Below are 27,796 nucleotides of genomic sequence, written 5' to 3'. Positions count from 1 at the left end.
CCAAATAACAGATGATTTACTCACTTGAATGCTGATCGCTAGCTCCTTCACATGCACCACTGATCCAGTATATGAAAGTTTATTCCTAATCACTGGCCCATATAAAAGGGTCTTAACATGGTATTGGAGGTAAGTTTCTTTTAAAGGGGTTGCCTTATTAAGGCAACCGCCTCCATATTTTAATAGTAGGTTATATGGATGTCTTATCAGCGCGGGTCTTCAGCTTAAAACATGTTTTTAAGAATATAAGTACACTGCATACTGCTGCATACCGACAAATCCACATACACTATCTTGGAGCGTAATACACACTACGATAGAGCGCTGTGTGAGAGGCACCATTGCTGATAATGTAAAGTTAGTTATCGTGTATTACATGCGCAAAACCCATGCATGTGATGCGCAGTAGTATGAGAGTGGCCTTACACTATGTCTGAACAATATATGAATTCTTTTTTGCATTTATTACCAGTTTCCAATATCTCTAATTTCAGTTCTCTCTAAGCTGGTCGGAGGAGCCTGCTGCTATGCTGCTTCTATACACTGCATTATGACAGCATTTAGAGATATGCATTACAGCAGAAATCATAGGCCCTTCAGACAATGGACAGGAGAGAACTCATATACATGTTCTATGACCTGTGCAGAGGTCACTATACAGGGAGAGGCAGTAGATAAACTGTGTCCTATTGTGAATGGTGGATCCTGTGTTATCTTCATACAGGTGTTTTCTTTTATTGTAATCCTGTCATCATGATGATGAATGACTGCTGAGAAGCTTTCTCTACAGAACAGGAAGTGTCAAACTATTTATCATTAGGTTTAGTGGTCAGTGTGAAAACTGCAAGATTGCACATATGATTCTTTGACTATTTATACAATACACTGTTGTCAGTATTCACATTTGATACTTAACCCCTTGACACTTTTGGGCATACATGTATGCCCCCCAGAATTGGGGTTTATATGGAGCAGGATTGGGAGCCAATCCCTTTACATACACATTGGGTGTGTATGCCATAAAAACAAAATCCCTGCAAAGATGTTGAAAATGCATTTTTTCCATTTCATTCCGTTTACAAATTTCTAAAAGCTTTTCAGGCCTTAGGCCTCTTTCACATGGGTAACAGCAATATGGTTGCTACAAAATCGCTGCGATATCGCTGTTATGTACACATGATTTTGTAGCGTCCGTGATGCTTTTTTCTTGGGAAAAATGTGGTATCATGTTGCTGCTACCTGCGATTTTCTCACGCAATAAAATTGTGCGATTTTATAGTGAGAAAGTTGATAGGATTTTCTAATGTTAAAATCACATCGCACTAAAATCACAAATTTGTGCTATGAGGTGCTGTGGCGGCCGAGCAGTGCCTAGCCATTGCGAGGGGAAGCCTCGGGGAGTATGATGCTGTTGTTAATGATGGCTCTGTAGCCCCTCCTACTGCAGTGGCTGTGCAGGGCCTAACTGGGCTGCACACAGTGGTAATACCAAATAATGATGTTGCGGTATGTGGGTGGAGTGTCACGTGACGCCAGTACCTTTGAGGGGGAACTCTTTTTTATGTTGGGTATTTATTTTGTTACTAAATTGTTATTAATGGTGAAAACATTATAGTCTCTTTCTTTTTACAGATTCATTTACCGGCTGATGTCACATTTGTTCAAGACAGACTAAAGGGGGATGATGTCACAGAAATAGGAATAACATTCCTGAGAAAGACTGATGAAAGGAAAGCAAAGAAAAATAAATGAACAAATCATTTTCAGCTGCTAGAAGAACATTCCCCTCATCTGTAAAGCATTCTCCCAAAGACTATAGAATTCAAGATTCTTTTTTTTTGTCATTATTTTATTTTCATTGAATATTATTTCATTATTAATTAAAATTAATTGGCTTTGTTAATTATAATAGCATTGTACCTATTTTATGATCTCTAATATAAGTGCCACGGACAAATCCAAAAGTTGGAATTTAGGAAGGGGTATAAAGGTAGCTTTATATAATGTAGTCTGTGGTGAGTCTGGCTTTCTTTGGTCACGCAACTCTTAAATATGTAGACAACACGATCAATAGAAGACGGAAGATAAAAGTGGAACATAGAAGCACCTAGTCGTATGGTTTAGAGTGTGCAGGATGGTCCCCTCACCTTGCTCACTGTAGATGCAATTTGTTGTCTGAATAGTTTATTTTCTACAGCTTATCTAATTGTATAATTACATTGCTATTGGTGGTGTTTTCCCATTGAGTTAAAGTTGAAAACTAAAAACAGGTGAAGTCGCTGTGGTGTAATTCTTGCTACAGAATATTGACTTTAAATTTATAATCAAATAAAACATTTACAATATTCCAAATATATATTAATTTAAATTTAATCCCATAAATACAATGCCATAATTATGCTCATTGTGACAGTCTGACTGCTGGGAGAATGGCGCTCTAGCATGTCTTGATGTGAAGGCAGCAGCACTTGCACATCTGCACCGTCGCTCCATTTATTTCACCAAAACTACTCATATCTATCAGCTTTAATATGTAGTGGACTCCCTAGATGATGCCAACAATAGAAGGAGGAGGAATAGCATAAGAGTATAGGCCTTCCTAAAACTTGTACAGCAGGAACAATTGGTGGAGACCCCTCACTATATATTCAATATTATCTTTGATGTCTTCCACAATACCCCCTGGAACTAGACTGGCCACACCATTCCCTGAGCTCCAGGGCCATGGACCCAGACTGTCCTTGAGATGTTTTTTTCCAAGTTTCCAAGTATCAAGTGAAAGGGGCCATCATGCATAAAACGCAGGAGATGCCCATAGTATTAAACCAAGTGCTGCTTATTCAGCTGCTACCAGAACATTCATTACTCATGCTCCAAATGCCATTACCTCCGTTTGCAGTGGTGTCATGAATGACGAAACTGGAGTACTATGGATTGTAACCTTGTATTCTTCAGTGACTAATCCAGGTTTAGTTTAGGCAAAGATGACAGCTGTGATCATTTCTGGGGACCTAGAGATGAGCACCTCAATTCTGCCTTTGCTGTGGAGCAGCACACTGCCCCCACTGCTGGTGTGATGGTCTGGGGGTGTAAACGCATACAACAGCCGGTCACCTGTAGTAGTGGTACGAGGCACAATGGCAGATCAGTGATATGTTCAGGACATCCTGCATGGGAGTCATGCAAACAATATAGGATAGCGAGCTATGTGGTTTTCGCTGCACTTGAGTTACATAAACAGCATAGCTCATTGTGCTATGCCGTTTGTGTAATTCCCATAGACCAATATGGGAGTTACAGCCACACGGTAGAGCAGGGAGCTCTTCTGTTTCTATGCTCTAGATTACCCCTGATCAGCACATTCAGGATGGCCCGGGGCAGTGATGGCCAGAACAGAAGATTGGTGCAGGTCCGAGAGGCAGGACCTGCACCTATCAGACTTTTATGGTATATCCTTTGCCAATGCCATAGAAGTCTGAAATTGGAATATATCTTTAAAGCAACCCTCTGGTCCCAGACAAACGAAGATGGTTGCACCACTAGTCTGATTACCTTATGAGAAATTTACAATGGTAGTATATCAATAGCCTGAGGTCGTCTTCACACTGGTGATAAAATCGCTCAATTTTTGTGCGATGCGAGAGTGAGTGAAAACGCAGAATTATGAAAACATTGGTTTGCTTCACATTTGCGGTTTTCACTCATGCAATGTTGCAAGAGAAAAAATCGCAACATGTCCTTTCTTTCTACATTTTGCTTTTTTTATCTCCCATTTTTCCCTATGCAAGCTCCTTTTTATCGCATCGCAAAGCGCAAACTTGCATTTTTTGTGCGATGCGTTTTTAACATTAGAACATCCTATTGACTTTCGTGCAAAAAAATTGCAGCAGAATCACGCAAAACACACAGGAGAAAATCGCAAGTGTCAGCAATGTATTTGGGTACTGAGTAGGGATGAGCGAGCACGCTCGTTTAAGGCAGATATTTGAGCGAGCATCGGTCTTCTCGAGTAACTGATTACTCGTCCAACAAATGCGGGGGGGGGGGGGGGGGGCGGGGTGGCGGGGCGGCGGGGGTGAGAGAGAGATCCATGTCACACACCACCAGAGCCCTCTGAAAGCCAAAGAGCAGACTTATAACTGTATTTATTCCAGTTTTACAGATTTGATTTTTTATTGTTACTTTTATAGTGACATCTTCCTCTGCTGTGTTATTCTTTCAAGTGATAAGTCATTTATGAATATACCATGATTATATAATGCGAATGTAAATATGTTGAAATTACTATTTTTACTGTTGCTTACAGAAAACTGCTCACAATAAGGGCTCTTTCACATGGCAGTTGGCTCTTTTATCTACTGTTTGTGCGCCCATTCAGATGGCACGGGCCTTGCGCATATACTGAGGCCGCAATGCCGTTGGACGGGGGAGACAGTTGAGCTCTGTGTTCTCCCTCTTCCCTCCCCCTCGTAGGCTCTCTGCAAGGGGAGGAGGCAAGATAAAGCAAGAGCTAGTGTGCTAAGCTCCCGCCCCCTCTCCGCCCCTTGGTGGCAACCAGCAATGAGGGGGGGGGGGGCGGGATGGGGCAGAGCTAACAGCCAGCAAGGGGCGGAGAGGGGGAGAGAAGGGGAACAGAATTTAGCAGTTACACTGCTAAACTCCCTCCCACCTCCCTTTTTGGGCATCTGTCATTGGCTCCCATAGGAGTCTATGGCAGCGGCCGTATTCCGATCGGGAAAGATAGTTCCAGGGCTATTTTTCCTGCCCAGCGCTATATTGGTCCGCCGGGTGCTTTTGCACTGTGGGAATACGCTTGTGTGATCTGATGCATTGGAATCCAATGCATCAGATGTTAGAGTATATCAACCAGCAGTGAAAATGGCGACCGATATACACTCATGTGAATAAGCCCTAACGGTGGATTCATGTATTGTAATTTCACATTGTGGACAAATCTGCCACGAAATCTACATATTAGGCTGGATTCACATGGGTGTATTTGCAATAAGCCATGAATAGAGCCCATTTGTTTCAATAGGTTTGTTCACATGCGCGTATTTTTCCTCCACATTTCAGTCGTGTAATATAAAGGCTGCATGCTCTATTTTCCTGTGCAATACACTAGGAGATGCATGGCACACTATGTAATTGTGCACAAAAAAGAACACATCTTGAACTTAGTAGACTTTTTGAATTATGGCTGGGAGCATCATTGCATACTTTTTTGCGTGCGCCTGCAAAAAGTACACTAAAGTACATTGATGGCAATGTGCATGCAGAAAAAAAGCAACGTTCTTTCCGCAATAATACAGCACTAATGTGAATCTGGCCTTACATACAGATATTGATAAAGACTTGCAGCAGACATCCTGCAAGCTTTGCCCTTTACAAATTGAAAGCACTTTCATAGCAAAACTGCAACACAATCAGCTTGTAAGACATGGATTTTCCATGGATATATCCCAATTACACTTCATGCGACTCATTTAAATAGCTGCCATTGCGAAATTGACTTCAGCTGGTGGAAGAACACTCCTGATGGATGCTTTCATACTATCAGTTTTTCTTTCTATAAATTTATGCAATGGCGTATAATACGTTTTTTCGTTGGTCCATTTGTTTGCTGTTGAGATGCTGCTCCAATCCTTGTTTTCAGGTGTCGAAAATTTTTCTTGAGTTTCCTGGTTGAAGAAACTTTTCACATTCCTTTCCGCCAGTTCTGCAGCATGCCGTTTAGAATCTTGATCCAAAAACTTCTGCTCATTTTCTACGTAAGTTTTCCAAAACATCAGTTGAAGATGGCTGACTGGTGATTGACATCTGCTGATGCAAGTGGCGACCAAGGCAAAGAGCAAGACACTGGCTATCAAACACCAGCCAAGAACCTGTGTAATCAGAACATAAATAATTAAACACATGGAAAACTACATATTAGGTCATCATATTTTGATAATTTTAGAAGAGCTGCTGACTGACAGCATATAATTTACTTTGTTAGGCCGGCTTCACACAGGCGAGAAAATCGCACAAGATTTGTGCGTTGTGAGATGCACAAATCTCGCACAAATATGAACCCCATTCTTTTGAATGGGGTCATACCTATGAGCATTTTTTTCCTGCACGCCACCGCAATGCAGGAATCAATTTGCAGCATGTCTTATCTAGTGTGTGCTCTCGCATTGCACCACCTATAGTTTTCAATGGGGCAGGCGGCATCGCATCATGTGCAAAGTGTATGCAATGCGATGCTGTCGACCCCACATGAATATTGCACTTTCGCTATCAGCTGCAGCTCCCTGCGGCCGACATCCTCTTTTAGCGCATCCCATCATTGTGATGGGTGATGAGGTGCACTAAACGGCCCAAGATAGAGCAGGCAGAGCTCAAAAATCACAGAGCTGGAAAAGCGGTGTCCAGCGCTGCGATCGGACGCATGTCTATGAGGTACCATTGATTTTAATGGGATCATTATACCACAATTAAAACGGTGTTCAAAAAGCTGCGTTAATCGCAGTAAAAAGCACCCATGTAAGAGAGGCCTTACTGTTTAGCATGTAAAGTGAGGTAAGCAGTTTTCGTCTTCCTTTACATAAAAGGATGAGTGTTAGAGCACATTCACAAGGGTATTTCCCATCCATGTATTTCATTGACAGTATACAGACCCATTATAGCCATCAAACTATTCGCACAGTGGTGTGAAAAAAATAAATGCAGCATGTCCTATTCTGGTTTGCAACACGGGCAAGAATTGGATATGCAATGTCCATTGACCATGGGGATCAGGCAGCACATGGACAGGATGTCTATGTGCTGTCTGATAAGAGTTGTGTCCCAAAAACTTTGGTCACAACATGTGTAAATGGGCCCTTATTTCTGTTTAAGAAAATGTTTTTAAGGCTTCCTGCACACGGGCGGATTTGCATTGCAGAATCTGGAGCGGGCATCCGCCTCCGGATTCTGCAGCAAATCCAGCCCATAGGATGCTATGAAAATAAGTGATTTCCTGCCTACACATGGAAATTGATTGCAATGTTCCACTTGCAGGGAAGAAATCGCGGCATGCTGCAATTTTTTGTGGGCTACGCATGGACAGCTTCCATTGAAGTCAATGGAAGCTGTTCATCCCGAGGCCATTCTGCAAGCATCACCTCTAATGTGCATGTGCGTTGGCATGCCGGCTGGCACATCCGCAGCAGAGAAGAGAAGACTCTGGGGAAGTACGCTGGGGTCGCCTGCCGGGCACCGGGTAAGATCCGCCTGCAAGATTCCACATGCGGGGTTCAACCTGTCTGTGTATAGTGGCCCAGAGTTAGGGGTTCACCTTCATCACCTCAGAATATATGTTTTAGGTTTGTCCTGTGCATTGTCTTGTACCATGTTGACCCAAAAATAAGACCCTGTTGTATATTTATTTTTGCCCCAAAACAGGCACTAGGTCTTATTATACTTACCTAGCAGGCTCAGTCCAGGTCCCACCCGCTGCTCTCAACATTCATACTATCGCGTTTCCAGCAGTATTTCGGCCACCCATACAACATCACTTCCTGGTTACAGAATTCATAAATCCAACCTGCAGGAAGCGATAGCTATGATTCGTTCTTCGACCGCTGTTCAACCAATCAATGGAGCGCTGGATCAACCAATGAACAGCCATCGCATTGTAGAGGCGGAATTTATGAATTGGCTGAGCCACGGCCAATCACAGCTATCGCATTGGTTCATCCAGTGCTGCACTGATTGGCTGAGCAGCGCTCTAAGAACCAAATCACAGCCATTGCTTCCCGGAGGTGGTATTTATGAATCCAGTAACCAGAAAGTGATGTTGTACAAGTGGCTGGGGACTGCGGGAACACCGCAGAACCTCTAGAGAGCAGCAGGAGGGAACCGGACCAAGTCTACTAGATAATGTATTCTTTTTTTATGTAGTGTAACTAGGACTTATTTCCAGGGTAGGCATTATATTTCAAGCCTCCCCAAAAATTCAGCTAGGGCTTGTTTTCAGGTTAGGTCTTATTTTCAGGGCAACTTGGTATGTGAAATGCATCAAATTCATGTGTGTTGGATGTCAGCAGGCACGAATGGGTTAATGTCTGGTCATGTCTGGGAAATGTATTGTTATGTCTTGTGTGTTGAATAACAGAGAGGGGATATGTCTATGTCAGAAGAAGTGAGAAGTGAGGGAGAGACATGGAGAAGGCCGAAAGGTGGTCTGCTGTTCCCACTTGGTCCTATCCTTCCCAAGATACCCCCTTTAGTGACTAGTCAAAGTGTGCATGAGTCCAGACGCGAGAAAGAGCCGCCCACATCCAGAGAAGTAGAGAAACCAACAGAGAGTAAGAAAACCAGTGAATGACTGACAGTAGAGAGTTACCGGGTGAGGTCCTGCAGATAACTATGACTGTGGATGTATAAATACCCTGAGAATCCTCCCTGCTTTACCACTGTAAGAACTGTGTTATTGTTATTTGTTATCATCATTTAAAGGGGTTGTCCCGCGAAAGCAAGTGGGGTTATACACTTCTGTATGGCCATATTAATGCACTTTGTAATGTACATCGTGCATTAAATATGAGCCATACAGAAGTTATTCACTTACCTGCTCCGTTGCTAGCGTCTCCGTCTCCATGGTGCCGTCTAATTTCAGCGTCTTATCTCCCGATTAGACGCGCTTGCGCAGTCCAGTCTTCTCCCTTCTGAATGGGGCCGCTCGTGCCGGAGAGCTGCTCCTCGTAGCTCCGCCCCGTCACGTGTGCCGATTCCAGCCAATCAGGAGGCTGGAATCGGCAATGGAACGCACAGAGCCCACGGTGCACCATGGGAGAAGACCTGCGGTCCACCGTGGGTGAAGATCCCGGCGGCCATCTTCGCAAGGTAAGTAAGAAGTCACCGGAGCGCGGGGATTCGGGTAAGTACTATCCGTTTTTTTTTTTTAAACCCCTGCATCGGGTTTGTCTCGCGTCGAACGGGCTATTGAAAAAAAAACCCGTTTCGGCGCGGGACAACCCCTTTAAGTAAACGGACAGAACCAAATGTTCCTATGACAAGGCATTTCTCTACCCCGCTGTCTCCTCAGCTGAGGGCCAGCTCCTCGGTTGCTTCATGTGCAGGCAGCCTTACTCTGCTGTAAATGTCTTGTATGTAAATAATGTATATATACTGTAATGTACAGTGTATATACTGTGTTATATTGCGGGCCTTGTGTTCTAAGTTGTAGTTTTCTCATGAGCTTCACTTAGATTCCTAGCTGTCAGTTTGCAAGAAGAGGATCTAGCATCAGCATAGGCCCAAGAAGAGCCTGACGCTAATGTAGGTGTGAGCATTATGGCAAAAGATCATTGCGCCGCAGTGGCTATTTAGGTGCAATGTTTGTCAGCAGAGGATAATTGATTTTTATTTTTTAGAAATTCTTTATTTCTAATTTTCATTTACAGAAACATTTGCAGATCAGTATCAGTGGAGTGGCACGCATGTCTAGACAATTAGTACTATGAAATCCAAACTTATCATGCCATGACATTCAAGTAAAATAAGCCATATAGCCATGAATCAAATATGAAAACACTATTTGCAGGCATGTTAGTGTTTTTTTTTCATAGATATTATCTTAACCGGAACCAAAATCAGGAACCGTGATGGAGCGGAGGGGGGATATAGGGGAGGAGAAAGAAAAAATTGAGGTAAAGTGGTTAAAGGAAAGCAAAAGGTTAAGGGTGTACAGGAGCAAAAAAATAAAGTAGGTAGCCAAGAGGACCAGCAGTTATATATGTGTATTAGGCACAATGTAAACATATTTATTTTGAGGAGTTTGGGAATTATTTCCAATAAAACCATGCTTTTAGAAATTTGCCTTGTGTTCCTTTAAGAGATGCCGTAAGGTCTTCCATCTCTCTGATTTCCTGTATCATATTAAACCATAAAGAGAGCCGAAGTGGCCCTGACTCATGCCAAAGCTTTGGGATACATGCCCGAGCTGCATTCACCAGATGATGTACCATACAGCACTTATAGGTGGATATTGGAATGTCGCTTAAGTGCAGCAAAAACAACGATGAAGATTTAGGCAATAGGAAATTTGTCAATTTAGATGTAATGCACCAGACCTCCGACCAGAAGCCAGCCAATACAAGACACTTGCAAAAGATATGCATCGGAGTACCTCGTTGTCAGGAGGAGACTCACGGTCGCCAGTGGTGGACCAGACCTCCGACCAGAAGCCGGCCAATACAGGACACTTCCAAAAGATATGCATCGGAGTACCTCATTGTCAGGAGGAGACTCACGATCGCCAGTGGTGGACCAGACCTCCGACCAGAAGCCGGCCAATACAGGACACTTCCAAAAGATATGCAGCGGAGTACCTCATTGTCAGGAGGAGACTCACGGTCGCCAGTGGTGGCGCGCGGCGCGAGCGTGGCGGCTTGCCCGAGGCCGTTGTGGGTCATGGTGGTGTCACCCGGGGGGCGCCTAGGGTGGTTGGCTTCCGGGCTGGTGTCGGGTGCGGGGTCTGTGGTGCTGCTGGGCAGGGCCTTGGCGGCTGGGCTCGGAGTTCCCCTGTTAGGGGGTGCGGCCGGAGTAGGGCCGGACTTTATGCAGTGTCGGCCAGCGTGTCACCAGGTCCTCTCCTGACCTAGGCGGGGCTTTGGGTATTTAGCTCCGCAGACACTGTCAGTCTTTGCCAGTGTTTGTTAATGGTTCTCCAGCTAACACCCACTCAGGTCGCCGTTTCCAGTTTACAGACCCGGTTTGCTCTGACCTTGTTTCTGCCTGTTCCTTTGGTCCTTGACTGTTCTTTAGTGGTTATTTGGCTTTCTAGTTCTGACTTGGATTTTGTGATATTTTGTCTTCTGGTTAGTTGGTCTCCACTGTTCCTGTCCCCGGGGTTCCTTCAGGGCAGGGTAGGGGACTGCCACCCAGTTGTCGCCCCGGGGGGTTAGCCCAGGGGGGCAAGTAGATAGGGACAGGGGAGAGGGTTGGTTGTAGGGACTTCCAGTCTCCCATTCCTAACCAGCCCTGACACTCGTTCTCTCCCGCATCTCCAGCAAAGTGGAGATACAAAAGGTATCAGGGAGGGCACCCTGCACCAACGAGAGAGAATCTTGAACCCTGAATCTTGAAATCTACTGGATATTGAGGATTTATGCGTAAAAGTGTAAAGCTTTTGCTTTTGATCTTCCGTAAATGACATTGAGAGAGATCTCTCCCATTTTTTTATGTAGATGAGATCTGATGATTCAGACTGTGAATTTAGTAGAATATAAGTACGTGAAAGGGTGTTTCCAACTGGCTCTTTTGCATTGCACAGTTGTTCAAAGGGCGTCTTAATACGAGAGAAAATTTGTTGGGAGGGTAGTGAAATGAGAAAGTGACAGAGTTGAATGGTCTGCCATGGAAACAGCGGTACTGGGTTGGTGATTTGTGATAACGTTTCCATGAACATCCATAATCCAGAGAAAATGGAGAAAATAGTGTGCTTTGTGGTTATCTCACCAATGTTGAAATATCCCTTTCTCCATAGCCGGGGGTAAAGTTGGATAACCTAGGACAAGGAAAAAAGGGGAAAGGTGCCGGAGATACCTCCAATCTTGGAAAGGTCTTCAACATCACTCTCAATGTGGGTCCCACTGTCATGTGATTTTTAATACCTATGAGAATTTTATCTAGAAGCCATGGTAATGTGGTTAAAGGTACAGGTGTAACACTGTTTTAGAGATATCCAATGTTTTAGATCTTCATGCCTATGCCAACATGTCTATGACTCATGCTAGATGTGATGCTTGATGGTAGGCCATGATGTTTAGCAATCCCAGGATCTCCCTCAAGTTTAGATTTGTAGAGTACACCTGGCAATACATGGAGATTTATCTGCTCAGATAAATTTGTTCATTAAAGAGTTTAGATGTTTCAAGAAGAGCCTGGGTAGTGCTCGGTAGTGCCTGAAAGACATAGAGGATACGTAAGGGAACATTCATTTTGAAAATGGAACATCTGCCCAGCCACAAGAATAGGCCTTTTGTCCAATTGTTCAAATCTGATCTAATTTCGTTTAATAGGTTCTGGAAATTAGCTGTCAATCACTTGATCTGCGGTCAAGTGAATGCCTAAATATTTTATGTGAGTAGTAGCCCAACAAAAGGAAAAGGAGTCATTGAGCTCTGTCACCAATGATTGGGGAAGAGAGATATTAAGTGCTTCCGATTTTTGGTAATTAATTTTGAAATTGTAGAGTTGAGCATAATTGCAGAAATCCAGTAATAAATTAGGAAGTGATATGCGTGGTGAAGAGATAAAGAATAATAAGTCATCCACATATGCTGCAACTTCGTGTTGTTTCCTATGTGAATCCTGGTATATTGGGGTTGGATCTGACATATCCTAGAAAGGGTTCCAGACCTATAATAAAAAGGAGAGGTGAAAGCGGGCATCCCTGTGCAATTTTTTTATGCTAAAAGGGGAGGAGAAGTGTCCATTGGCCTTCACTGTGGCTGTTGGAGAGGAGTAGAGGCTAGTGATCCAAGTTAGTATATTAGTGCCCATTCCTATCTACCAGAGAGATTCTAACATAAAGTCCCAATTTATTCTGTCAAATGCCTTTTTGGCGTCTGTTGAGGAGACTCAATGGGAGAGCAAAAGTTTTTTGCATGGCTAATTAAGTTGATGGCTCTGACAGTGTTGTAACGTGCTTTATTTAGTGGTATAAAACCCACCTGATCTCTGTGAATAATGTGATGAAGGAAGGGGACATTGGAAAAGCGCTCGAAAAGCACGGCGCTAGAAAGCGACGTCCAGCACCACGTTTGGCCGCATGTCTGTGAAGCCCCATTGAAATCAATGGGAGCGTTATACTGCAATTACTGCGGCGTTCAAAGCCATTTTTGGACCAAATCTATCATGTGAAGAAAGAAGGTTCTTTAGAAGAAAATAACGCTTCATAGGAAAAGTGCAGCATTCTTTATAACCACATGGTGGCGATAGATAACCAAATCCACATGTTATAAAAATAAACATGCATTATAAATGAGTCAGACCCAGTTTGCTTTCATATTCTTTAACTTTCATAAATAGATGATTTTACAACAGGACTAAATGCAGAATAAACATCGCAAAGGCCTCTCAGTCACAATTTTTCTGTGCCCTCAGTTTTCGTAGTTCCTCAATTAGATACAGTTTGGATAATAGAAGTTTTCAGCACCTGTTGCAAGTTAAAATTGTTCAAAATGTTCTAAACAGTCACAAATCAAAAATATTTCCCAATATTGATAATATTACTCCTATCTCTATAATGGCAGATTTTAGCCAAATTTCCACGTAACCCTTCAACCCCTTAATGACATGGCCCTTTTTTTCCCATTTTCGTTTTTTCCTCCCCCCTTTAAAAAAATCATAACTTCTTTATTTATCCATCGACGTCGCTGTATGAGGGCTTGTTTTTTGCGGGACGAGTTGTAGTTTTAATGGTGCTATTTATTGTACCATATAATGTACTGAAAAACTTTAAAAAAAACTTGAAGTGTAGTAAAATGAAAAAAAAAATGGCATTCTGCCATTTTCTGCGGTCATCTTCTGCGCGCAATAACTTTTTAATTTTTTCGTCAACGTAGTTCGGCGAGGGCTCATTTTTTGCGGGATGTCCTGTTTTTTTAGTAGTACTAATTTGGAATATATATGACTTTTTTATCGCTTTTTATTGCGTTTTTTCTGGAAGACAGGGTGACTGAAAAAGTGCATTTCTCGTGTTCTTTTTTTTACGGACGATGTTCACCGTGTGGGGTAAATAATGCGCTACTTTGATAGATCAGACTTTTACGGACGCGGTGATACCAAATATGAATTTTTATTTTATGATTTTTAATTACAGATATGGCAAAAAAACTTTGATCTTTTTATTACATAACTTTTAAGTCCCACTTGGGGACTACAATATGTGATGCTTTGATTGCTCCTGCAGTAGCATTACGTCATACTGCATTCTGACAGGCAGCCTATCAAGCTACCCCAGAATTGACAGTGGCATTTAAAGGGTTAACAGCCGCGATTGCAGCTATTGCCCGCAGGTGTCAGCTGTAATAAACAGCTGACGCCCGCGCTGTATGCAGAGACCTCTCTGCATACATACCCCGACGCATCAGGATGTAAATGTACGTCCTGGAGCAGTAAGGGGTGAAAGATCAGGGTTTTCGGCTCAAAATGACCAGACACTCTTTAGAAATGTTACCCATGTGGTGGTTTTATGGCCCGATTTTATTTTTTTGCTTGGCCTGCCAAAATTATTTTTGCTGCATTTTTTTTTCTCAACACATACTGGGCTATATTTTAGTACTTTTTTCACAGCAATCTTTTCAGTTTTTTTATTTTGTTAGGAGTAAGATGTACAAAAAGCAAAAAAAAAAATAATTTAAGTTTGTAGATCTTTAAATTATTATATTCACATTAAGGCTGCCTGCAGACAGCCGGGTCGGATCCTGCTGCGAGACCCGACCCGAGACCCTGCAGGGACCATTGCGGCGCTCACCTCTCCAGCGGCTCCGGCTCTCTGATGTACCAGCTGCCGGCCAGCCGACACATGCGCAGAGCGAAGCCGGCAGCGACATAGAGCATGCCGCGATTTGTTTTCCGCGTGCATTTGCATGCGGACAAATCTCGGCCATCTGCATAGGATTGCGTATTACAATGCAATCCTATGCAGGCGGGCAGAGTCGGAAATTCTGCGGGAATGATGTGCTCCTACCAAAAAATGCCTCCACTCTTCAAACGCCCATTTAATAGCTAGCAACTCCCGATTGCCTATATCGTAGCTCCGTTCTGTAGAGAAAGACCTTCTAGAAAAATAAGCACACGGTCTAAGATTCGTGAGTATGGAAGGACCTTGAGAAAGTACAGCCCCTACTCCAAACTCGGAGGCATCCACCTCCACCACAAAGGGGCAGGAAAGGTCTGGTTGGACGAGAACGGGCGCAGAAGAGAAGGCAGTCTTCAGGGTAGTGAGGGCCGCTAGCACATTAGAGGACCAAGTACTCACATCCGCCCCCTTCCTGGTGAGATCCGTTAAAGGCTTAGCCACCACAGAGAAGTTCTTAATGAGCCTGCGATAGTAATTAGCGAGCCCCAGGAAGCGTTGCAGGGCCTTCAGGGTGACTGTTTGGGCCCATTCCTAAAAACTATATTTTCTGCACACCAAAAACACATTTTTCAATCTTAGCAAATAACTTGTTGGCCCTGAGTCAAGTCAGCACGGTTTGAACATGTGCATGGTATGTCTCCCAGTCGGAGGAGAATATCAGAATATGATCCAGGTACACTACGACAAAAATACCCATGATATCCTGAAAGATGGAATTTATGTATCCTTGAAAAATGGCAGAGGGGTTACACAACCCAAAGGGTATAACAAGATACTCAAAGTGGCTGAGAGGCGTATTAAATGCTGTCTTCCACTCATCCCCCTCACGAATACAAATGATATTGTAAGCTCCCCTTAAGTGAAGCATAGAGAACAACTGAGTACCGGCAACCTGCTTAAGGAGGTTGGGGATGAGCGGAAGAGCGTATTGGTTTCTGACCGTGATCTTATTTAGCTCCCTATAGTCAATACAGAGTCTGAGACCCCTGTCCGTATTTTCCACAAAGAAAAACCCTGCACCTACTGGAGACTCTGAGGGTCAGATGTGCCCCCTGGCCAAACTATCTTGGATATATTCCTTTATGGACTCTCTCTCCGGAACTGTAACGTTGTAGATGCAGCCTTCAGGAAGCTTGGCTCCAGGAATCAACTCAATCTTACACTCCCATTCCCATAAGGAGGCAAGACTTCAGATAACTGTTTTGAGAAGACGTCCGAGAACCGTGAGAGGTAATCTGGTAGCCCAATCCCCTCACAGGTAAAGATATCTACCTCCACTGGGTGTAGGTGATTGGCACAGTGTAAACCCCACTTGACCAGCTCCAACGTGTCCCAGTTAACTATGCGGTTGTGTTCCCTTAACGGGGGTAGCGATCTGACAGGCAGCCTATCAAGTCACGCCACGGGGATGGCTTAATAAGCATACTGCCAAGACAGCTCGAGGCCTTTCAGAAGGCTACCGGCTGCCATGACACCTGCACGGCTCCCTGCGATCTCATCACAGGGGGACTGTATGGGATCTCCAAATGCCTTTCAGGGGATTTAAATGCCACTGTCAGAACTGACAGCAGCATTTAAAGGGTTAACAGCCCCAATCAGCTGTGTGGCTTGTAAGAAACAGCTGACACCCGCGATGTATGGAGGAAGGTAGCTGTGCGATGGGACCGTCACTAAGGGGTTAAACAAATTAGAAACTTCTGATATGTCATACTGATACTTTAGAAGTTTAGATCGGTTGGGGGCCACGTGCTGCTCATCTGGGCTGCCACAAGAGTTTGGAGTGTGTCAGTGGGAGGTTATGCCTATTTAATTGAAAGTGGATTTATGAGGTAACGCACGATTTTGGATGAAGTCTGGCCCACAAGTGTTTCAGTTTATCCCAAAACGTTTTAGTGGGTCAAGGTCAAGGCTCTGCTCTGGACACTAAAATTCCTCCACACCGAAATCACCATGGCTTGTGTGTCAGAGTTTGTGTGGGGTACAGCTTCCATTTTTTTTTCTCTTGTGACTCCTTTGTTTCTAAACTTGACCAAGGAGGGAACCGCACACACTATTTACAAGTTTGTCTTGCATGGAGCAAATGACACTAAATTCTGGACATAGATAAGAGTAGCAAAATGTGCCATTTTTAGTACCCCGTAACATTTTTTTTAACACAAAATATTAGTATAAAGCAAGCCATGAGCAAGGTGGTGTAACAAAGACTCTGTTCAGGATACACAAGTTCCTCCTCACCAAACCATAGTTGTGAGTGTGAACTTAAAATGCTAGTTTCCCGTATTTAAAATGTAGGCATGATGTGGCCGAGTGTGCACTTGCAATTTGACTGTGACAAGCACCGCACAGGAAGTTAGTATTGCTAGAGAAGTTGGGCGAAGCTTGAGTCATGCATTGTTATGCTGTTCCTAGTGAGTGTCACATACAGCGAGGCTAGGGGAAGGAGGAAAGGCCTTAGATTGTGGAGTGACTGGTACACAACTTTCCGAGACCCGGACAAGTGACCATGAGCCACAGCCACAATCCTACAGCAATCCACTTGGCCATGCACTGTAAACCAACTTGTCCTGCACTGGACAAGAGGAGAGAGGGGAAGTGATGTCCTCAAACACTCTTCAGTATTGTAAGCTGGCAGTCTTTAGAATGCAGGATGATTTGTACCCAGCTTTTTGTGCTTCTGCACGTATGCAAAGCAAAAGTTCAAATTATCCACCTGATCTGTTCTAGCACACCCCAGAGCTCTACAATATGCATACAAAAACGCTGCCATTACCAATTTCATAACAGTAAATTGGTACCTGATTTATGAATACAATATTCTCAGAATATGGCTTTGCATTAACAAGGACGAGGTTCACTAATTAATTTAAAGTTTAATTCTCAAAGAAAAGAGCAGTACTTATTTATAAAAAAATACAAAAATGATGTTACAAGATAATTGGCAAGAGACTTACATATAATATTACAGACAGTAAAATAACAGGGATTAAAATAAGACTGTTACCATTCTTATGCGTGGAGTCTCACGGGGTACTATGGACCAGTCATCACGTATAGTGACCTCCAAGTGGTTAACCATTTGGGGTCCATGAGCTCCCACTTTTAAAGGACCCCTCAGTACACACCTTCACCCTGCCCCCTCTGAGGTCACACAGAGAAGGGAGGGTTGGGTTTCAGTCATATCTTCATACGCAGCTAACTGATTGAAAATATAGGCTCGGCGTATTTTTAGTCACGACTTTACCTACGCCCCGAGTCCACACATGAACAGCTTCGGGTGTATCCCGTCCGAGATACGAGATTCTCGGTTCCTGAACATCGTGCAAATATGGGAGTCCGTGCATTTTATTCATGGTGATGCAACATTTCACAAGATATCCTTGTCAGCAGGCTACAGTTTACTGATCTTTCATGATTTCTAAATTGCATTTTTTCTTTGTCTTGAGGGCTCGTCCTTTGTTAACTTTTGGAGCCAAAAGCCTCCAGGTCAGCTGGACCAGTGGGAAGGAAAGAGCTGCTGGGGCGGGAAGCCTGTTTCCTCTCCTTATCTCCTAATATAAACATTTTTTGGCTTTTGCTTCAGCAAAGGACATCCGAGACACTCTGGGAGGAGTGTTACAGCCCTTGCTGCAGTCTTCAAGGATATTTCAGCACTCAGCTTTTCTGGGAGCTGAAAAGCATTCAACTCTTTTATCTATTGATATATCTATCAAATATATATATCTACCTGTCTAATATCTACCTAGCAGGCTGATTGATACTGGACGGCTGGGGGGACACTTTATTTGTCTCCTTATATTACAGTGAGTGCTGACAAGGACCTATATGCCGCATGTCTGCCAGAAGTTGAGTGGATGTCCAGGCAATGTTGAATACTGAGAGTGTGTTGCGGAGACAACCAAGCAGATGGGAAAAACTGAGCAGGAGAGCTTTTAAGCAGCTGCCTTTCTTCTGCCAAGTTTGCTCAAATTGTATACTGCCAACCTACTGCATTACTGGGTTAGCAATAGACTGTTCTGTTATGTGGACAAGCCACCACCTTTATGATGACTGTCAGTATAATTTGGTGTTTTGTTGCCTTCTAGTGACCAAACTCCATTGCTATACTCTATAGTGTTGTGTTATGTCCTTAGGACATTATAAAAAAAAGCAGTAAGAGCGTGCCATAGTCAGTCAGTCAAATAGTGAAAGCGACATAGCATCAGTCAAGAGAAGGCTGTTCTGAAGAAAAGCATGCATGTGCTGCATGTGAAGCAGCATCTCTTATTGGGTGTGCAGATAGGACTCTCTGCACATGCTAAGAAAGGGGGGCCAAGAATCCAGATCCCAAAGTTGGGGCTAGAAAAGCAAGGGCCCATGATGAGTGGGGTCGAGTAACTGGCTATACCAACATGGTCAGTGTCCAGTAGTAAAGCCTTGTGTAGTGGGGCACTGCACAAGTGAAGGTGAGCAACAGATATTGGCTGCAGATGACTGTGTAGCTCAGTCCAATGAACAGATAATCAGGAAAGAGGTTATGTTGCAGATGACACATGGGGCCTATGGCAGTAAAAGCGTTGGCACCTGAGAGGGGAGGAAGTCTCCTTTCCAACAATGATCAGGTCCAGTGATAGATGGCACAACAGGCTATGGTGCTGGGACACAGTTGTAGATTGCCACAGTGTCAATGAGGCATTGTGGTAGGGGTAGAAAGGAAAATCTAGTGTACAGCCAGAGGAGTGCATGCCTAGGTGACGAAGTGCCACATGCACCATAAAAGGCTTCAGACTAATATGCATGTAGTACGCAGCCTAAATACGCTTGTGTGAGTGAGCCCTACGTCTGAGTAGCCCATGAGTGGATGTCACCATCATCGCCCCTGTATTAGGGAGGTCCCCCATGTGCCCTAAAGAGTCTGCATTCTTGTGGGCATTAGGCCATATTTCTGTGTATTAAGAAACTGCCCCAGCTTTCACCTTATACTCACCCGTTTGGTGTCTTATCTCTCTGCACTGCAATGTGCCCGCTGGCACACAGTCGCACATGCGCAGAGCAGAGCTGGCATGTCAGTGCTGACATTTCTCTGCGGCTCCTGCAAGGCTTGCACAGAAATAGGACATGCCACGGTTTGTTTACTCCGCGAGTTTTCACGCGGTCAAATCACGGCTGTTAACCCCGAGAGACACACGATACGAAAAGTATGATTCTCCTAAATAAATTTAGACGTAGCCTAAATGCCTAAGTAAATTCATACCCCAAACCATATTGCACATTACAGTAAACAAAATTATTTGAACCTCAGACCACTGGTGTAGCACTAGGGGTCACAGGGACTGCAATTGAGACCCAGCTCCTCATGCTGTATCACCAATAGGGTCCTCCCTTCTACTGAAAGACTGCAGTTGTGATTTGTCACAACCATAGTCTATCAATGCACTGCGGGCCACGTGATTGGTCTGGTGCTGATAGTGAGGAGGGGAGCATAGGGTGTAACAAGGTAAGTACTGCATATACAGTATAGCTGGTATAAGTTATACTGTATAACCTATACCAGCTGAACATATATAATTATATACAGGAGTTACCCAGGTTATACCAGCATGCTCCACGTCACTGTATACAGGGGTATCTTCTGTATATAATTACATATGTACAGCTGGTATAAACTATATACCCTGTAAATGGTGATGTAGACCAGCCTGGTATAACCAGGGTATCTCCTGTATATAATTATATATGTACAACTGGTATACGTTAGACATCTTCCTGTATATAGTAATATGCACCATGTTGGTATAAACTGGGTATACCCTGTTGATGATTGTGCACTTTACATACAATTAAAAAACGTATCAAAAACCTGCATTCAGTTTTAAAAAAAATCATGAATTGTTTAAATCCACATGCAGTTTTCAATAGTGCATGCAGTTTCTTAAAAATTCATGTGTTTTTTTTAATACTGAACACAGTTTTTTTTACTGTGGTTCAGAAAGGCAACAAAAAGCATGAACATAACCTGAGGCTAGCTTCACACAGGCGAGCATGATATGGGGCAGAGAATCCCGCCCCCATATTGTGCTCCCCACCATGTGAATTCCCTGTGGATGTGAGGCGTTTTCATGTGAAAACAGCCTTGCATCACTTCAGGGATACAGGGAACCTCTGGCGTGGCTGTCACAGCTGCCGCAGAAGATTGCAGAGTTTTCCTTTTGCTTTCAGTAGGGCTGACGCCAGTCCCATTGAAAACAATGGGACTGCCATCCGAGATCACACAGCCAGATAGAACATGCTGCGATGTGTTTCCTGCACAGTATCGCATCGCAATACCATGCATGAAAACATCGCTCATGTGTATGAACCCATTCAAAAAGAATGGGGTTCATATTTGTGGCTCTCAAAACGCATAAATCTCGCACGATTTTATTGGCTGTGTTAAGCCGGCCTAAGGGGCTACAAATGACTAATTTCCTGGACTACATTAAAATTTATATTTGGAAAGCTAATGCCAAGAGCCTAGATCATTCATTGGCAAGATGAATTCAATGAATGGCTGAGCGCTGCCTGTGAGAGTTATTGCAGCTGTGTCGTAATCCTGTGACAGCTGTGGCTGTGTCACTGAACACTGTGACAGAATTGGTGCGTCAAAAATTTGTGTCTATTAGCACCAATGGTTTGCTATAGAAACGTTCAGATGAAGAAATTTTTTTAAATATAAATTCTTTATAGATTTGAGGGGGTACAGAAGGAAATGAGGGTACGCCTGTCACAGCAATAATGTTAGATGCACAAAAAAACTCACACCTTGAAAAGATGGCTTTAATGCCCGCATCTATGGTCCGTGCTGTGAAAAGATGGGACCTGACCTATCTTTGGTGCGCAATGCACAGGAGTTTCCATAGACTCCTCCTATAGCAGCTGTAGACCGAAGCTGGGAAAAGATTACACGTCATAAGGAGAATTCCTGCCAACCGAGGGAATTCCAAACGGCAGCGGCGCCACTAAACCCAGAAGCACATTTTAAATGTCCCGCTGTAAACTCCTGTTAGTCTGCAAATGGATGAGGGGAAGCCCAGAGGGTTCAGTTCATCTTCCCGTGGGGAATAACAGGAGTTTACAGTGGGACATTTAAAATGTGCTTCTGACTTCCGCCCTGGACACCAAGGGAGCAGGATGTGCCCAGCAGAGCTCCTGTAACACCACATTCCCCAAACACATTGGGACCCCTCTGGTGCTCTGAAAACAGCTGTAGGGGACAGATATCCCCCCTACTTGCTGGGAGGAATCCCTCTGTGCAGCCTGAGAGAAGATTGCAGAATTCCCGTGCACTGCCCAACGCGGCCTAGCTGGACGTGGAACCAGAGCGCAAGACCCAGAGAGTGGTGCTCACCTAGCAACCGGGACACAACATCCCCTGGGAGTCCTCCACCGCCAGAGAACCCTGGTGGGCTTTATCCGGCTACAACTCCCTGCTCGCACCTCATCACAGTGTCTGCCGATGTGTCCTAAGGCCGCGGCCTGGAGTTCTGGCCGCAGCTCCCATAGTAGCCCTCGCTGATTGCCGCAAGGGGAGGAGAGGGTGCGCGGTGCCCCCAGACTACAGAGGAGGCCCCGCTCGCCTCACGTGCTGCACTTAGAAGCCCCGGCCACGGTGGTTGCTGCGGGACCTGGGGCACAATGCAAGAGGACACTGCTAGAGGGATCATACTGGAGTGACGGAGAGGAGACCAACAGCAGCAGTGATCGCCATCTTGCTGCTGCAGAGCAGAGGTGAGGGACACGCCCTGGCTGAACTACGTGTGGCTCTCCGCACACACCATCGCTCTATCAGAGCCCATAGAGATTGCGGGCGGCTTCCCCTGCTATGCCTGGTCCGGATTGCCAGTGGCCTGCGTGGTTCCGCCGACCAGAGGCTATCCCACAGAGCTTGCTGCTGGGGGCAGTAGCACCCATCTCCCTACTGCTGACGGCGCCCATATTAAGGCCTAATGGGTGGCCCTGACCCCCCCCCCCCGGCATCTAAACCAGGACAGCGGAGTACATCCCACATCATTGGCTCAGGAAGGTCCAGCTGCTGCTGGAGGGACCACCTGGCCTGTGGCTTCCATTCTGCATGCAGTGGAGGGGGGGGGGGGGAGAGACACCCCTCTATAGCTGTCCTTTTCCTTGTGGCGCCAACACAGGGGCAGAGCACAAAGCTCACAGTACATTCCGCCTCAGCCCCCCCCCCCCCTGACAGCACCATCAGATTTATAAAGGCCAGACATCTATAAGAGACAAGAAGTTTCTATATATAAAAATCCAGTTACCCATTAAACACTGGTGTTGCTGCCACCTAGTGGAGTAATAGAAGAAGACACCTATCTTAACAAATACAATTACCAGCTATAAACCAGCTCGGTGGGGAATCACACGTACACAGTGAATCCGAATAAATTTCAGATGAGAAGCCACATCCATATCATTAATCTATCTCAAAAATTGAGAGCTGGACAGGATTTTTAACTTCTGTATACACGATTTGCAGGACATAAGTATGGACAGATATTTAAACGAACGCAGTGTGGGCACCCCGACGCGAACAACACACCAATTGGAGTCCGAAAGAACATCAACAACTGAAAAACAAGAAAATAAAACAGTTAAATCTAAAGAACACAAGGGAATTCAACAACCAGCATCCCCCTCGGCGCCTGTTCAACCGCAGGCCACAGCTGTGTCCGACTCCCTCCCAGAGGACATGGAAAGCTTCACTATACAGATCTCCTCACCCCTAAATGGAGCTCCTAATATGATGTGGGTGGCACAGGCAGCTTTGATAGCACAAATACGCAAAAATACTCCTTCCCCTATTTGACAGTAGGCTAGAGACTTAACATAAGTCAATAAATTCGGGTCGGTCGCAGATTACGGATAACGCCCAACGGGTAACAGAGCTGGAGGTGAGAACCCAAAGTGCAGAACAGACCATCGCAACCCTAGAAAACTCATTTTCAAGAAGATAATCAGAAACTGCCTTACTCCGAGATAAAATAGATGACTTAGAGAACAGACATCGCCGAAATAACTTGCGTTTCATCAGGATACCAGAGTCAGTGGCCAACAACCAACTGATAACATATTTGACCACGGATCTTCGACGAGCCCACCAGCTTGACATGCCTAATGACCCTCTGATAATAGAAAGAGCTCGCATTGGACCACTCAGAGAGGGACGAAATAACGACAGGGCACGCACGCGCCTGGGAATAGCCAAATACTTACACTGGACAACTAAAGAAACCATCTTACAGGCACACAGGCACCGAGGGGAGCTGCAAATCCAGGGGACAAAGATCCTATTGTTTCAGCACTTCTCCATGATAATCCAACAGAAAAGGAAGTTGTTCACCCCAATTTGCCAAACTCTGCATGAAAGAAACACCCGTTTCCAATTATTATACCCGGCGAAACTCCGAGTTTAGGAAGGCAACAAATCTCTTCTATTTAACTCCCCAGAAGAAGCCAGAAGACACATGGGCCTAGAGGAGGCCAGAGAACAGGGCTAATGTACAGGAGAATCTCTGACTTTGAATCAAATCTAGTCCAGGCTCCAAACAACATGGATGTGGGGATTCCTAATTACCATAGGCTAATGTTTATGTTTACTGTCAATACGTTTTTAATTCTACATACTAATACTTACTTTAACATGGGCGCATTTATACACTGAGCAGACCCTGAAAATAACTACATAATGCTTAAAGAATAACAAATAAAAAGAGGAAGATGCCACATAATTTTGAGGCCACAATAGGTCTAAGTTTGTTTTCATGTGTTTTTATTTTAATTTTTTATTAGTTTAGGGAAAAAAATATATAAAATGTGTATCGAGAGAGTATCTACGCACTAATCTGCTGTCATAATATATTCCGATTGTACAAACGGATCCAGATTTCTGATTCTGGAAAAATCAAGAATGACTAACTGATGTAATGTGGAATATGTACCTCGATTGTTTAATAAAAACATTTAAAAAAATAAAATGTGCTTCTTGGCAGCAAATTTTAAATATCCCACAGTAAGCAGCAGGGAATTCCTCCAGCCCCACCCAGAGACTCCCTCAACCTCCTCCATTGGGTTCCCCAAGGAATGTCCCCTTAGCGAGGATAGAGAGGGGGTGGATGAAAGAGCTTCCCCGAGATAGGGGGTGGGGCTATAGGGTGCATCCTATCTCCTTGCTATGGGGATATCGCTTGGGAATCCCCATTGCCTTGCTCTCTCTCCCTGCTATGGGGAAATCTCAAAGCCACGCAGGGCTTCATCTTCACTCCTCCTTGAGCAGCTGCGCTTTTTTTTTAAGCAGCATGCTGCTCCAGTGAATGCACAATTTTCACACGCATCAAGCTCGGGTCTTCTGCGCAGGAAAAATTGCCCATTCACGTGATTTTTAGTGCAGTTTAGCTATGCTTTTTTGACGTGCCTATTTTGCGCTAAAACTAAGCCCGTGTGAAAGAGTCCTGAAGCAAGAAGTGAAAGATTCTCAACGATGAGCTGCCAGTCTAATACAAGCGCAAACAAGTTAGGCCTCATGTCCACGGGGAAAATCGGGCCCACTACGGATTCTACATGTAGAATCTGCAGCGGGTCCCTCCTGCCCCGCGGACATGAGCGCTGAAAATACAAATAAATGACAATAAACTCACCTCCCATCCGCTCCGTTTCTTCTCTTTGCGGCGGCGTCATCTTCTCTCGTCGCGGCCGGATCTTCATTCTTCGGCTCGGCGGATGTGCACGATGACGTCGGTGACGTGCCCCGCGCATGCGCCGGGCCGAAGCAAAATGATCCGGCCGCGGCTGAGAGAGGATGGCGCGGCGCCGAAGAGAAGAACCGGAGCGGGTAAGTAAAATGTGATTTTTGTGTCCCGCGGATCCGGACGGCTTCCATAGGCTTCAATAGAAGCCCGCGGGAGCCGTCCCCGCGGGAGACCCGCATGAAAATGGAGCATGGTCCAGATTTTTTCATGCTCCATTTTTTTTAAAATCACTTTTATTGACGATCCGCGGGTATTTATCTACCCGCGGGTGGTCAATACATCCCTATGGGGTGCGGATCCGCGCGCGGGAGAAGAGTTAAAATCCGCTGCGGATTTTAATTCTTCTTTTCCCCGTGGACATGAGCCCTTAGCGGTGATGTCACTCGCTCATGCGCTTGTTCAAACGAGAATCAGAATAGAGCCTTTTCTGTTTTGAAAACAATGGCAGCCTGAGATTTTACCAATGTGTTTATTTTTCACTTCTTAACAATTTGTACTGCTAAACATAAATGTAATTATTATACAAACAAATCACTTCTAGAAACAATATAAAGAAACTCACCTGTGACTCAGCCGTTATGTTACCCCGGATCTCTTCCAACATAACCTGGGAAATGTTCAGTTTAACAGATGATCCACAGGGAATGAACGGTAATTCTTTCATACACACAGCATGGCTGCCACAAAATCTTGCTTTTATGTAGTCCAAAGGAAGTCCTGACATAATGCATTCATAAAAACTGACTTTTAGGAGAGCCAAAGCAATCCAGGTTAATGGAGGCAATGCTGACAAAAAGGTCACCTGTAAAACTATATACAGGCAGTGTACTCTTTTACCGCACCAATAACGGAATCCTCTGTGAAAAGCATGGCTGTTGCAGCAACCGGTGACTTGCTTCCATAGAGAAGTATTGAGCATAAAGCCAAGGAGGAAGAAAAGCAGCGCTGGTACCAGAAGGAAGACCAGACCATATGCATGGTTCCAACTGTTGCATGGGCACTTGTAGACTATGGATGAGAAGAGGCTTTCGCCTACAGCTGCCATCAGGGACAGGGCACTGTAGCCAAGAACAGTCTGGTACTTCACAGCTAGAGCAGAAAGACTTTTAAAATTCTCCATTACTTACTGACTGATGCTTTTGTCTAACAAAACCTTGTTGTCTTTTGCTTTCAATTCGACTTCACCTAGGGCTTGTGAAAGAGGAAGCAGAACTTGGTACAATAAAGGAACTGAATCTGCATGGCCTATCAAAAGGTTTCTTGTTCACTGAAAATAATCAAAAGACAACTTTTCACATGAAACAACATGTGTTAGGAGAAATGAAAGTAAAATTTGCTAATATATCTCTTGTGCTCTTCCTGACACAGAGCAACGCTGATAGTACTATTCTTATTGTCTCCAATCTCTTTCCTGACATCACATGGCTGACTGTCCATCCTGGATCTTCTTCAGCCTTAGGGCGCCCACCCACTGGCGTTTGCGATTTCCGTGCGTGAAAAACGCAGCGTTTTTGGCGCGGTTTCCACGGGTTTTTTGCGGCGTTTTTCATGGCGTTTTCGCGGCTTTTTCGCGCCATTTCCATTGACATTCATGGGTGCATTAAGAGAAAAATAAGGACACATATGCAACTGACAGTTCCTATGTTAAAAATCGCAACGGACCAAAAAAAAAACGCCAGTGGACAGGAACACATGTTATCTCTATGCCTGTGCAGGAAAAACGCAAAACGCAAACGCAGGTAAAAAAAACGCCAGTGGGTGGGCGCCCTTAGGGCTCGTTCACACGGAAGAATTTGCACCGTAATATGCAGTGAAAACTACCCATTAATTTCAACAGATTCGTTCACATGAGCATATTTTTTCATGCGATGTTCGATAGTGTAATAAAATACGTACATGTAATATTGTAACACTAAAGAAAGGCGTCCAGGCCCCTTCTGAACTCTTTTTTCTGATACAATGCTCTAAACCACCAGCTTCACATTAACCATAGAGTTAAAGGGGTATTCTTACCTGAGACTTTCATGCATCAAATGGGTAGTGTATATCAGCCTGCCATGAAAACGTGGCCGATATGCGCTTGTGTGAAAGAGCCCTAAGGAGTAACATGATCTCCGGGCTCAAAAGTACATACTTTGCCCCCTCTGTCAAAACTCAACTTTTGGGCTGGTTGAGCCTATTTAATGTGTTATTTAACAAAGGGCATAACAGCTGCAATGCAACCATGCATTTCGGAGATATGTTCCACAACAGTTTTAAAAAAGTGGTTTGATACTTCCTGACTGTTTTAGCAATGTCTAGTAGACCCCCGGCCTTCTTCCATACAGTAATTCAAAGGGTAAAAAACCCCATGGATGACACTGGCACCTCTCTGGAAACAACAGGTATGGTAATAGAAAATCCCAATTCT

General features: G+C 44.4%; 2 protein-coding genes across 2 annotated transcripts in view; one reads left to right on the top strand and one right to left on the bottom strand.

Moving 5' to 3' along the window:
* The window catches only part of TRAPPC3L (trafficking protein particle complex subunit 3L), a 57,588-nt gene extending 55,784 nt beyond the window's left edge, over positions 1–1,804 (top strand). Inside the window, exon 6 of the mRNA XM_066607330.1 lies at positions 1,633–1,804. Within this exon, the coding sequence (XP_066463427.1) occupies positions 1,633–1,752 (120 nt within the window). The 3' untranslated portion in view covers positions 1,753–1,804. The remainder of the gene's footprint in view (positions 1–1,632) is intronic.
* Positions 1,642–26,842, bottom strand: LOC136632435 (calcium homeostasis modulator protein 6-like). The gene is made up of 2 exons (XM_066607316.1): positions 25,949–26,842; positions 1,642–5,885 (listed from the first exon to the last, which is right to left on the bottom strand). Exons 1-2 carry the CDS (start codon positions 26,504–26,506, stop codon positions 5,487–5,489), a joined length of 957 nt encoding a protein of 318 aa, XP_066463413.1. The 5' UTR covers positions 26,507–26,842; the 3' UTR covers positions 1,642–5,486.
* Between the last annotated feature and the right edge of the window lie 954 nt (positions 26,843–27,796).

This window comes from Eleutherodactylus coqui, chromosome 1 (genome assembly GCF_035609145.1).
Source record: "Eleutherodactylus coqui strain aEleCoq1 chromosome 1, aEleCoq1.hap1, whole genome shotgun sequence".
Lineage (NCBI taxonomy): Eukaryota > Metazoa > Chordata > Amphibia > Anura > Eleutherodactylidae > Eleutherodactylus > Eleutherodactylus coqui.
The sequence above is the reverse complement of the archived record's forward strand: the minus strand, read 5'-3'. Positions and strand labels throughout refer to the sequence as shown.